Source organism: Emydura macquarii, unplaced genomic scaffold (assembly GCF_026122565.2).
Source record: "Emydura macquarii macquarii isolate MOO-44397 ecotype Brisbane River unplaced genomic scaffold, CSIRO-AGI_Emac_v2 contig_1348, whole genome shotgun sequence".
Taxonomy (NCBI): Eukaryota; Metazoa; Chordata; order Testudines; family Chelidae; genus Emydura; species Emydura macquarii.
Window position 1 is genome coordinate 5,177,549 of NW_027131485.1, and position 13,859 is coordinate 5,191,407.

At 36.7% G+C, this 13,859-nt stretch overlaps 1 protein-coding gene across 2 annotated transcripts in view; it reads right to left on the reverse strand.

Annotated features, from left to right (window-relative positions):
• EIF2AK1 (eukaryotic translation initiation factor 2 alpha kinase 1) overlaps positions 1 to 13,859 on the reverse strand; it is a 31,222-nt gene that overhangs the window by 10,457 nt on the left and 6,906 nt on the right. The window contains exons 5-12 of one of the 2 annotated variants that reach the window (XM_067550940.1): positions 12,692 to 12,791; positions 10,864 to 10,944; positions 10,349 to 10,448; positions 8,606 to 8,663; positions 7,451 to 7,808; positions 4,562 to 4,673; positions 2,414 to 2,500; positions 1,655 to 1,761 (exon numbers count right to left, since the gene is read on the reverse strand). In XM_067550940.1, coding sequence (XP_067407041.1) covers positions 1,655 to 1,761; positions 2,414 to 2,500; positions 4,562 to 4,673; positions 7,451 to 7,808; positions 8,606 to 8,663; positions 10,349 to 10,448; positions 10,864 to 10,944; positions 12,692 to 12,791 — 1,003 coding nt within the window. The remainder of the gene's footprint in view (positions 1 to 1,654; positions 1,762 to 2,413; positions 2,501 to 4,561; positions 4,674 to 7,450; positions 7,809 to 8,605; positions 8,664 to 10,348; positions 10,449 to 10,863; positions 10,945 to 12,691; positions 12,792 to 13,859) is intronic. The other variant, XM_067550941.1, reaches the window with a different exon arrangement.

Here is a 13,859-nt window from a genome sequence, read left to right on the forward strand (position 1 = left end):
GCTCCGGCCAGCGGGGCACCGCTGGGCTGGGTTTGGAAGTGGGGAGCAGCTGCTGCGCAACCCTGCTTGGGGCCTGGAGCAGCTCCTGGCCAGGACCAGTGGTGCACCAAACCGACCGGCCCTCAGCCTCCTGGCTCCCCTCCAGCCCCTCTGCTGGGCAGGAACCCCTGACGCATGGGGCCAGGCAGACTTCCCACCTCTCAGCCCCCTTTCCCTGCCCCCCCACAGCGGGGGGGGGGGGGGGGGCGGGGAAAGGAGCCGGAAACAGGCCTGCAGACACACTGCCGCTGAACACCCAGTAAGTCAGGGTGATGGGCCCACAGCATGTGGGACAGGGGTGCGGGGAAGACTTGGCACGCCTCTTCCCAAAGGTTGCCGACCCCTCCCTTAATTCTTTTAGTTGTCTGTATTGTTTTGAAATTAATTACCAAAATAATTGAAACTGGCATGATTATATTGTGTTATTCTGACAAATAAAATATGCAGAATTTTTAATTTTTTGGTGCAGAATTCCCCCAGGAGTAACAATAGCTGGAAAGACAGCCAATGAGTCTCCATGGAAATGGGATGGGGAAATTCATTGTCTATTTTTATACGTTTTCGGTTTAAGTCAGAAAAAAGCAAGTAAGATATTCTACAAATTCTCATAATTAAAGCCAATTAGTCAACAATCTTGCAACGATATCTATCATAATCAATCAAGGTTACTCAGGAAAATGTATGAACAGAAGTTCTAATTCATTAGATTTTTTTTAAATTTGCCCCCCATTGTTCTTAATGAGACTGAAGTCAGGCTGCCCTCAGGGAAGATGGTGAACCCTTATGCTGTCTGAAAGGAGAGAGGTGCACTTTGAGAAAAGGTAAATAGAACCAGGGGCCATTAGGACTAAGGGCAGCTTGTGGCCTCACTGCCATTGAGAAGAATAGGAGATAGCCATTTTGAAAGAGAGCAATTCGTGAGTTTCTCTGAAGAACATTATTTTCCTTCAGGCTCTCGGAGGGAGAAACTTATTAACAGAAAAAAATTACCATTAATACTAAAATGTAATTTCAAAAGATACCCATGACATTAGATCTAGTCAAGATTCATCCCTCTGCTGGGGTTTGTGTAGATAGACAATGCCTAAGATTGGATCATTTGGGACATATAAGGATCTGACACACAGTGCTAAATTTCTTAAAGGACCTATTTTTTAATTAATTTTTAACTCAAAGTAATTAATTAATAGGTTTACTTGCAAATTCTTTCTGTCATAAAGTAAGTTCTGTAATTTTAGGGAAAATGCTGTACATTCTTCATAGATAAAGTCGTTAATCCATAAGTGCAAAACTCAGCTCAGCCTTGGCTGTGGAGCCACTATCAGCACCTCCATAACACAAATGGTCTTTACTGTCTTTAATAAATAATAATAATACCTAGCTCCTATATGGTACTTTTCATCAGTAGATCTCAAAGCACTTTTCAAAGGAAGTCAGGATCATTACCTCATTTTACAGATGGAGAAACTGAGGCACAGTGAGCTAAAATAACTTGCCCAAGATCACCCAACAAGCTAGTGGCAAAGCTTATAACAGAAGCAGATCTCTTGAATACAAGTCCAGTGTTCTATCCACTAGACCACACGCATCCTCTAATGATAATTTTTCAACTTACTTTAATGTCTCGATGCATGACTCCCTTGTTGTGGATATAGTATACTCCTTCTAGTAACTGTTGAAAAATTTTTGATGTCCAGCTGACATCCACAAGGTGGTAAGGACCTTAAAACAATTTAAACATTTTAATTATTTCAACTGATTTTGCTAACACTGAGATGCTTTATAAATCTATGGTAAAATGGTGTGTCAGTTTCTCTGTAAACATGAAGACATTCTAAATAAATGTATAGGGTAAAAGTGATTTCCCATGGTGTAAACAGGAAATTTGTTCAGTGAAGACAAAGTATGTTCTATATTTAAAGGTATAGCAGAAATAAAAAATAAAGACTGTTCTCCACTCATCTAAGCCATTCAGATAGAGAGAGAGGAAATCAGACTATTTATCTGAAAGAAAATTTTAATTATTAACTGCTGTACTCTGAAGATGCTCCTTGTGATAATCTACCACACTTGGGTTCATAAACCTGAATGTGACTAAGCTCAAAACTCTAAAGAAGATGTTCCAGCAAGGGATAAGAAACCAGCATCCAGGTCATAGAGGAAATTTCTGATTAACCTTCTGCCAGCTAGTGATTGGTATATAAGCCCTAAAGAAAGACAGCTTATATTCTTTCTTTAAATATATGAATAAATAATCTAATTGTGGATGTGCTCATTATCCATATGCCTAATTCTCTTCTAAATCCTACCTAGCATCAATGATAACTTGTGGCAACAGTTTCCATAGGCTAATGATGTAAAAAAAAGTATTTACTTTTGTTGGGGTTAACTTTTTTGCTTTTCAATTTGATTGAAATGTTCTGTGGAGTTAAAATCATAGAAGTTCCTGGTCCTCTGATTCCTAAAGAGGATCCAAACACGTTGTATGAAAGAATAAAAGTGAAAAAATGCCAAATAAGAGGTTATTCTCTCTCTCAGAATTATGGGTTGAGAGTATCAAAGTAATGCAAGGGATTTAACCAAGTATCATCTATTAAAATGTATGGAGATGTGTCTAAATTCTTTGCGGCTTTGAAATTCTCAACACTGATGTGTGTGCCTTATTGATTTCTGCTCCTACAACATGGTGTCAAAAATAGCCGACATCTTTATACATTCATTATTCTGTATACCCCTTATCATGTCCCCCCTTACTTGTCTCATCTTTTCAGTCACTCTTCATTCAGATGTCTTTCTGCGCATTCAGTCGTTTTCACTGTCCTTCGATGAGCCCTTTTTATTTCTGCTATCTCTTTGAGATCAAGTGACCAGAACTGAACACAGTATTCCAGGTGAGGGAATACCAATTTAACATAATGGCATATTTTCTGTATTATTTTGTATCCTATTCTTTATAGAGCCTAATCCATCTATGGATCATGCTGCCTATTCACCTATCATTTTTAGGTTCTCAGACTTCTCTAGCCTTGACTAACCTAGTCACCTGCAAATTTTGCCACTTCATCTTGTTCATCCCTTTTTCTAGATATAAATATATTAAACGCTGCTCCTAGTGCAGCACCCTGAGGCTTTGCAACATTAGCCTTTTGCTACACAAAACTGATCATTTATTCCTATTCTGTTTCTAACCAATGGTAGTAGTTTACCTTTCACCCCATAACTACTTGGTTTCATTAACACCCTCTTGTGTCTTTGTCAATGGCTTTTTAAAGTAAAAATAAATTATATTGGAATTCTTCTATCCAATTCTCAACCAGACCCAACCTTGCTTAATTTAAGAGACCAAAAAGACTAGTTGTAGGTAAGGTAGGGGTGGAGGGCGGTGGCGGGGGAGGGGGGGGGAGAAGAGAGACACAAACAAAAACCAAGCAGCTGGGAAATCTCACTCCATGCAAAGAATATAACAAATTTGTTCTCAAAATTCCTGTGATAAGACATCAAATTAAAGACATTTTTCATTTCAAGATTTATACTTTTATATAACAGTCTGTGTTAAGTAAGTTCCTTTTCACATTAACTCTGAAAGGGGTAGAGCATATCTTTAATGCTCTGTCCTTAAAAGACCACCTGCCCTTCTAGATATCAACCATCAATGAAGCCTGCTGACATCAGTATCTAAGAATTCCTCTGATAGGGACCAAATATTAGATCTACTATGATTAATCAAAATAAAGCTGTAGCGTGTTTTTTGTTTTTCAAGAACAAATTTTAAAGCTTTTAATTGTGTTGTAACCTGACTGCATCAGTTTAATAGTTTATTCATTTTGTCTCTCTCTTTGTCTTTGAAAACTAATGTTTAATAAACCAAACAATCATAATCAGGAATTATTACACCTGCTTCTGGAACATCTCATTCTGATCTACTGAAATTGTTCTGGAAAAGGAACTAAAACTTCATTATCTAAACTGCTCATTGAAAAGGGGCAGGTCTTCTCCACAGCATCTCTATTCCTTCAAATCAGTCCTACTGCTCAGGCATAGTTTCACACTTCACTTTGGGGCCATTTAGAATGTGTATAGACTACACACACTTTACTAAGGCCTGGTCTACACTTCAAATTCGGCAGCAGTCAATGGGAGTTACTCAAGCTACAGAGTAGCTTGCGTAACTCCCGTCGACTTCGTAACTACTACGCAGCATCTTCACTGCGCTGCACCACTTGGGGAGGTGGTTTTAACGTGTCGACTTCCAGATCGACTGAGCGGATCTTCACTGATTGCTCAGTTGATCCAGATTGATCGACCTGACGGCAGCGAATTTGCCACTCTCAGTGAAGATGTACCCTATATTACTGTTGTTTGAATGAGAGGAGGAAAAGGACCTAATAACCAAAGTCCATGTTAAACTGCTGTCAATAAAGCATGAAATCAAGCACACTGACTTCCAAGTAGAAAATCAAAATATTTACTGAACAAAACACTAATGTATCTATATTTTTAAAACAAATCGTATAAATCTTACTGGAAGTTTCCTCTGTTCGCTCACCACATCTTTTATTTCTGTCAACAATCCAGTCCCACAAGGAGATTTCACACAGTTGCATCTGTATATGAAGCATCAGACAATACTCCATCTAACAGGAAAATATTGGTACATTTTTTTACTGTAATATGAGGGATGTTCACTTACACAATTTTATTTTGTTTCAAGACAAATGATCTGCAGTTTTTAAACTAAGATTGAGTATGGAATGGATGGCAGATACAGTGCTATTAAATTTATTGTGTTTTAGGTGAGAGAAGAGAATGTATAATTATTTTGCTTTCCTTATTTCTCAAATGGTACTAAGCAATAACTTTGTAAAAGCATATAATAAAAGCTGTGTCAGTGTAGTTGTAGCCATGTTGGTCCTGGGATGATGATGATAAAATAATAAAAGCTAACACAACAACATGCCCAATATTCTTAAGATATCGGGGAGTATCTGGGTAAGTCTATGGAAAGATTTGAGTTTGTTTTTTTCAGATGGACTACGGAGGGAAGCATTCCAACCAATGAAAATAATTTACAAGAATATCAATACTGGAAAATATACCTATTTTGATAAATGAAATACCAAAATCAAAATAACACTAAAGCCTTTCAGAGCAAAATGCATTCAGACCGAACAATGAAGATAAACTAGTCAATTTATTTCCCTAACAGTCAGTTTCACTTTCTGACTATGATGTACCAGTACTACCCTACAGTGGTTTGGTGCAATCACAGTTGAGATAAAATGCTATTTTCAATTACTGTTTTCAATTTACGAATATATTTATCAATTATATATTCCCACACTAAAACACTAAAATTGGGCCTAAACTACCCAACAGTGTCCCTTTAGGATATTAATTATGTCAAATTTGATAAAGATACCCAGGAACAGTCCATATCCTGATAAGGTAAGACATATTGTAGTTGATTCCCTACAATTGTTGTGTTGTATTATTACATAGCTTCTCCCTGTCTTTTAGCAGTTTGATCATGCACCACTGAAATCAATGGGCGCTCTGACAAGGATTTCAATAAGAGCAGAAACAGAACCTAAATTTAAAAAATACTGTGACTCTTTGTGAGAGGAGCTCATATTATTTATTAGCACATTGAATATGTAATTACATACTCAATTTCTTTAAGTGCGTTGGTTCATTTGATAATTAGATGACTGTAGCAAACATCTTCAACTTTCATGACAGGTATCTTGGGAAGCAAGACATCAAATCACTGGTTTAAAGGTAAAATGATCAGCTTTAAACAGCATTTTTTTAAAAAATTTAAATTAGGTTCAGTTATTAACGACATTTTGGAAACTCAAAATAGAAATCTACTTTCATATACAATTTCTCTCTCACCACTTTCACAACAGTGGTGTTTGGTTTTTGGGTTTTTTTTGTTGTTGTTGAGAAAATGGAGAGACAATTTACATATCCTGATGTTTGTGGCTTCACTTGCAGTCCATATGGTATATGATCTGACAGGATCTGCTAAGGAAGCCTATGTGCATTTTTGAAGGATGAAAGAAAAATGGGCAGCATTTTGTACAATTGAACACATCCTAAGAAGTATGAATATTTAATATACAATTAATGTGTTAATATAGTATTTTCTATTTGGTTTCTTTTACATAGATAAAACCTCTGCTTCCGGTCCTACAACTACTTCCCTGATAATCCTCCGAAAACATGGCCCATATCTGATCCCTTCTCTTCAACGTCTTGCTCCCCCCTCTCCACCCTACTTCTTATAAGTCCAAAATTCACCCAGGCATCTCTCAACACCTTTAATCAAGTCATTTAATACCCATGACACATCAACTTCATGCCTCACCCAACTCTCTTGCTTTCCATGCTTCCTGCCCTCTAAATATTACTTCCCACTAACACAAGCCCTGATTTTTCCTTGCCCTCTCACTCAGTTCCTCTATTTATATTCCCTCTCCACCATTTGCAGCACAATCTAACCCCAGCCCCAATAAAGCCCCAATAAATCCTAACCAGCTAATTTCTACGCACATACACCACACTTTTCTCTTCTAGAAGAACTCCTGACTCCTGACCTAGCCTATGGTTACTAGCCAGGAAATTTTGACACTCTCTCTTTTGACACTCTCCCACAAGTACTGCCCCATACCTCTTCTTTCCTTGCATCTCCCTTCAGGAATTCCAGAGGGAGTTTCCATAAAAGCTGCAGATCACTGGAAACAACTCTCCCATGCCAAAACTAGGATCTCATTATGAGGGAGCTCTGACAGTACATGGTCTTGACTTGAGACCTTCCTGACATGGCTATGCAGCTCAACCCCCAACCCAGACACTCAGCTGTCTTCTCAGTATTTACATTTCATTAAGTGGTTCCCACTTCCATGTGCTTCTGCTTCCGTCCTTCTTTCCATAAGTGACAGTGTCTGACTGGAAGATAATTGAAAACTTGCACCAGCACCACATTTGCACATTTAGGTGCATTCATCAGCAATGTCTGGCTTGGTTACTAGAGCAGAATGTTGGAGATTTTTCAGTTAATTTGGGGTTGGGGGGGGGGGGGGAGGAGTTCCTTTTGTTTTGTTTTTTGCAAGAATAGTGTTTCTGATTTTTTAAATTATATATGTACTTATAACTGAAGAGAGCCAAAGTGAGGAATATTATAGACTTTTCTTTAATGTTAAATTTTGGCAACTCGTGGTGAGAATCCCTGTAATTATATAATCCACTCACAAAACAATTGATACAAAATTACTAGACTTTGGCTCCAATCCCAGTCATACCATTTATGGAATACACTGTTATAATTCATGGGCACACTTACCTAAGACTACTCTGAACATATTACAACATTAGAAATCAGTTAACTGTATTTAGGGGCTTTATTTACCTCACACATATGTTTCTGGGAGCATTCTTCTTCACTCCAAGCATCACTTGAAATGATACTATCTTTATTCATATTAGAATGAAGTCCATGTGATAGATTATTTTTAAAATAAACTGATCCATTGGCAGTATTATTTATGCAGCTTTTTTGAGAGTCAGTGAGTGGTTCACATTTATTCATTTTTATACTTTCTTCACCATTTCCACTGGTAAAATCTTTCATTATATCCATATGCTCCACTGATTTATCCTCTTGATTCTCAAGAAAGATATATCCAAAGGATTTAATTTCTTCTGAGGTAAGGTCAGCAAAGATAATGGAACTGCTGCTTTCCATGTTTTGAATACAACACTGATCTCTGAAAAGAATAAAGTGAGGGGAAGGAATCAACAAGTATATAAAGTTTGTATGTTATCTACTAAACACAACAACCAGCTGATGTCAGAATTGCATTTTAGCTTTTATTTTTTAAATGTTACAAAAAAGACATGGCTATTTCAAACCCTGGGAAACCTGGGATAAATATCCAATAGCTGTTTTACTCTCAGAAGCAGAAGTTCTGACCTTTCCCTACAAAAAACTTACAACTGCCCAATTGCCCATGTAGGATCACCCTTTATAAAACTCTTCTCAGCATTCATTTCTGATAGCTGACCTTTTAAGTTTGGCAGAGACAAGCAGCTACAGCCCCACATGATCCTTTGACAGATGTCTGCTGCATCTCCGTCCCTTCCAGTTGATAAGTGATGCTATTATATTTCTCCCCTTTCCACCAATCTCATCTTTGAGGAGATGGCAAATCCTCACACTTTTCTGTTGAATAAAAACCCTCTACCTCTCTGAACTGAATCTTGTTGGTGAATAATACACAATTTCTGAAGTTTATATATCTAGTAATAAAGTTAGATACTATGGTAATAGACCCTAGAAATTCCCAAGATGGAGGAGTATTAGACAATTTTCTCCCCCTCAGACATCTGATGAAAAGGGGAACAAATGCAAGCATAACTAACTGATGCCTAATTGTTCACTACTTGACACAAGGAAGTAATATTGCTGTACTACAAGTTTAACTCTACAACATTTAATGTTATATGGAGAAAAACCCTGTGTCAGACCCAGATGAATATCATCATTTAACACTGTAATACCTACTCGTTACTCTCTTGGTCAGAAGACATTTTGAGTGACTGCAACTTCAGGACTGTCTTATCTATTGGATGAACAGAATAACATCACATTTTACAAAACAAGATTTCAACACACATTTCACTGCATATTAACCTTACAGCTATAGCTGCTGATTAAACTACTAAAACTTACAACTAATGGCAGGGGTTTTACCTATACATAACCTCATTCATCCTTGATATATTTTTGGCCCTGGAAAGATATTGATATAGGGCATTTCTTATTCAAACAACCAACAGCGCTCAAGGTGCTGTATTTTGTACTTCTCTCTTTTTTTTTTTTAAGAAGAAGAAAAAAACATTTTGGGAAAAGAGAGTCTCACTGTAATGGATGTTTTGGGTTCCCTTTATATTTTTATTTACTTTTCATGTTTAGGAAGGTATTATTAGCATGTCAGCCTACACAGAAACAGGGTTTTTTTTAATTAGTGAAAGAGCTGGGAAGCAACTATGTAAGGTTACTAATTGTCAGTTGAAATTTGTACAACAGCTAACACTTTATTTTAGAAGATAACTTTAATCAAACACCGTATTTACGAAAAACGGTAACTCAGTGGCTTACCATACATAGAGGTTTCAGAGACAAATGTGGAACATCTATTTTCTAAGTTGATGGAGACCACAGAATCTATTATTCAGTCTAGATACTTATATGGTCCCCAACACTGTTGTAAGGTGCATCTTTAAAAAAAAGTATTTAAAATAGAAATAATAAATGGTATTCTTCATCTCAATGAGTGAGTTGCCTGTGTGCATTCCTGTAGCACCACCTTCCTGAGCATTCTTTCCTCCAAGCCTGTAACACAGGCAAAATAGGAATAACTGAACGAGTGCTGCAGTGCCATAGAAACAGGATCAGATCAGGAAGACCTCTTCACCAGAAAGATGAAGGGTTGTGGGGCTAATGACACAGGCATTCTAGAAGTGGTGTGGTGAGAACTGAGAGAGCAGGGAGATGTATAGTAGAGAAAAAGTGGAAGAAAATCAATCCTGAGAGATAAAGTGCCTCCTGTCAATGACAGAAGTTTATGTCTCAAAATCAGATTCTGTCAACAGAAAGCGCAGAAGCCATAGAGAAGCCCCAATTTACCTCACTAAACATTTTAAAAGCCCTAGTATGGAAATCAAAGTAAGAGATGGTTATATGTTTTGTCATTAAAATTCTTCAGGACTGTATCAATTCTTCTAAGGTTTTCTGGGGCAGTTAGGAAGAGTAGTGTTGGAAAGGGATCTCCAGACTCTACCACAGATCTGTGATTTCAAAACCTGATAGCAAATACATTTCTTCCTCAGCATCCTTAATACACAGTGTTTTCCTCAAGAGGTCTCAAACGGTTCCTTCTCCAGGATCTGTCCAACACCTAGCCGCATTGTTATACTTTATCAGAGTTTGTTTGGTTTTTTTACTGGATTCCACTGGAGCCTATGCAACATCCAAAATCCTACTCAAATATTTTAATAGGTAGATTTACATGTCCTGCATTTCTAAATTTACCATTACATCCCAGATTATCTCTTAATCAGGATACTGCAGTAGGTAAGGGCACCTGATGAGCTGGTAACCATTGTCATGCTTCCTAGAAAAATTGTTTGGAAAAATCTTTGGTTCTTCTATCAGTTCTGAGAGTTTAATGTTCTCCTGCAAATTAATAGTACAGCCATGCTTATGGGGAAGTATGAGGTTATATATATAACAAATAATACTCCCCTTTTGGACATGCCTGTTGAACATGTTCAATCCAAGCAGTGTGATAACCTACAATATGATGATGTTGCAGACGAGCCAACACTTTAACTTCTCGTAATACCTGAAAAAAAGACCAAAAAGCAACTTTATGGTCATCCTTTAATCTGCCTGTAAAATAATCCAAAGGGAATAAAAGCAATGGTTTCTAGATACTGATTATTGGAATTTGAGAACAAATTATTATTTCACAGTGTTCAAAATAAAAATGACGTGTTTCTTTTAAAGCGTTTAAAGATCTTGCAGACTAATGTTTTATATTAGACTCAGATTAGGGCTAAATAAACAAACATTAAGATAATATAAAACATTCTTTCTGTTCAGAAACGTATGATATGCAAAATTTATAACATAGGAGATATGGCCGCTTACTATATTGACATAAACAACATTAATTCCATAGCTAATTATATTAGGAACCAATTACAGTAAGCACTGAGTTAAACAGAGAATCTGAACATGGAAAAATAAATTCATACCTTCATGCAATCTCTTTTGGAAGCTTTCTTAATAAGAATTTTTTTAATTGCATAAAACTGGCCATCTAATTTGTTTCTGACCTGAAAATAATTTTAACAAGGAAAAAGTTAGATAGAGCAAATTTCACAAATTTAGATCAATGTGTCAAAAACTCATTTGAACAACAGTTTGTTTCCTAAGAGTCAAAATCTTATATTCTTTTCGGACAACCTCTCAATGACATTAGAGATGGTCTTCTGGATTTGGCCATAAATGTCTAATGCAGAGGTGTCCAAGTTTTGCCTAATATGCAGCAGTACAGAGTCAAATATTACATAAAATGAAATGGACACCACTGCAGCCATTCTTCCGTTCAATATGGAGTATTGGCCACTGGGACTACAAGTCCCAGCCCACAAAGTTCCTTCTTAATCTGAATAGCCTTGCCAATTATATATTGGTAAATTGTTTGTATTTTTAACTACTGTCTTTGGGTTGTAACATTAGAGGGGAAACATTAGATAGGAAATGAGTTCTTTGCTCATTATTATAATGCAACTAAATATTTTAAAACAAAACTTTGGCAAATAGTACATGACTTAGAAAGACAAGGTGGGTGAACTAATATTTTTTACTGGACCAGCTTCTGCTGGTGAGAGAGACAAGCCTTCAAGTTACACAGAGCTCATCCTCAAGTTGGGAAAGGTATTCAAAGTCACAGCTAAATACCAGGTCAAACAGATATTTAGACAGTTACATGGACTTATGGGTCTGAAACTAAATACCTTCGTTTTCTAAAAAATATTTTATTTTAGATTTATAAAATATCCACCCAACATAACAACATGGTTGACAGAGGAAACGAGGTTAGTTACTTGGGATCTCGTTTTCAGAAGAACTCAGCACCTGATGTCCAAAGAGAACCAAAGTATGAACTGCAGGTGCTTAGCATTACTGAAAATCAAGCCATTAGCCTATAAGCTCTCTTGGGGGAGGAACTGTCTTTCTAGACATTTATATAGCACTCACTAAAATGTCATTTCTGGGTGCTACTATAGTATAAATAGTTAGTAAAAATAATAGTTATTATTCACCACTGGTTGGTCCAACCCACATTAAAATTAAAATAATTTTCTTTTTTAATAAGCCAGTTAAAACAAAGTAAGCTTCCATGCTTATTTTAAACAGATAAATCCAAGTACTTCATATGAGAAATAAGATTTATCTCATATTCAGGTTTAAGAATAAGACTGTACACAAAAGTGAAATATACAACATATTCTGCTTTAGACAAAAATTCACTGGAGTCTTCAAAGCACGCTTTTGAAATGAAGGACTAAAACCTCTTACACAGCTAAGGTTCATATTAGGGATGTAAAAATTAGTTTAATTAAAAATTCCATTAAACATTCTAAAAATAGAATGTTTAAATGGTTAAATGCTGGGGATAGGGAGAGAGCGGTGCTGGGCTCGGCTCCTCATTGCCAAGTGAGAGCTACCTAGCGGCGGCTCCAGCCCCCCATGGTAGCTGGGCAGCTCTCACTCGTGGGGAGCTGAGCTGAGCCCAGCTGCAGCTCACCCTCCATTGGGCTCCCCACTTACCTGCGGCAAGAGCTGCCCAGCTGCTCTCGCTGGCCAGGAGCCAGCCCAGCTGCCGCTCCCCTCCCCCTCAGTTTAAATGGTAATTAGCTGTTTAAAACATTTAAACAGCTGATTACTGTTTAAATGGTTAACCTTTTGCATTCCTAGTTCATATTATTGCATATTTTTGTTTTCTATTAAGAACAAAAACCGTCCTTCATCTCAAACAGTTATTAACAAAACTGTTAAAATAGAGGATAAAAATACCTTGTATACTTTACCATATCCCCCTTTTCCTAGTCTTGCAATCTCATCAAATTCATTTAAGTAACGTGAAGTTTGTGCTTCAAAGAAAACTTCTTTTTCACTAATAAAAAAAAGTTTATTTTATTACTGGTTAAACTAAATCACAACTTATAATTAAAGTATTATGTAAGTCACAGATTGAGATGACACAGAAACTTCATTTACATTGTGAAAAATACTTAAGTACTATGACACTATCCACGTAGTGCAAATTGAAAGACAGCAGAGTGTATGAACGAGAAGGTTAATGTTCCCAACATCAATATTTTGTGAAGTGCATGGAGCAGATTTACTGAAGTAGTGGTACAAGGTAACCTGCTGAAGAGAAATGGAATAACAGAAGACTGACCTAACTTATAAGTGTTGTAAGCAATACAGAAAGAATATATTTAATTTGCATTAATGACTAGAAAACCATGCAGATTACCAAATTTTGCAGAATAGCAAGTAACTAAACATCATTTCAGAATCATAGATTCTGTACCACCAGGTGAACTTTAGTCCTATTTTGACAACTTTAAAGTATTTACGTTATCATATAGAAACCTAGAAAACGTATTACTGTGTATTTTAGCAAAGCCTTCACTGAACACTGGTGATGAAAGTTTGAGGCAAGGGGTGGGCAGGTTACATGAGAATTATCTTTACAGATTAGCAGGGTAAGAATTAGAAATGTTGTACTGTTTATATCAAAAGGCCATTATCAGCAATAACTGTTTTTCTAGAATGATTTCAGATTCTCTCTCAGCCATAGCTTGCTAACTCTACAGCAGCTGGAGGAGATAAGCTAGCTATTTTCTCTTTAATAATTTGGTCCCCTTTTTTTTCGGCTGCCACATAGGACATTTTGACTTTAAAAAGAAAAATTTCAACAGCGTTTGTGAAATTTATCTCACCTCTCTTCAAAGAATAATAGAGAGGGGAGAACCCTCATCTGATCCAAAAACCTTTTCAAAATAAATACAAAATTTCTTTGACTCCACTGAAAACAATTTTCTAGCCACAATACATTCCAGATACCTGAAAAAGCATTTCCTAAAATGCAGTACAGTTATAATCATGCCCATGTCAAAATTTCAGCATTCACCCAAACTCCATTGAACTTCTAAAGTTAGTGGGAAATATTTAT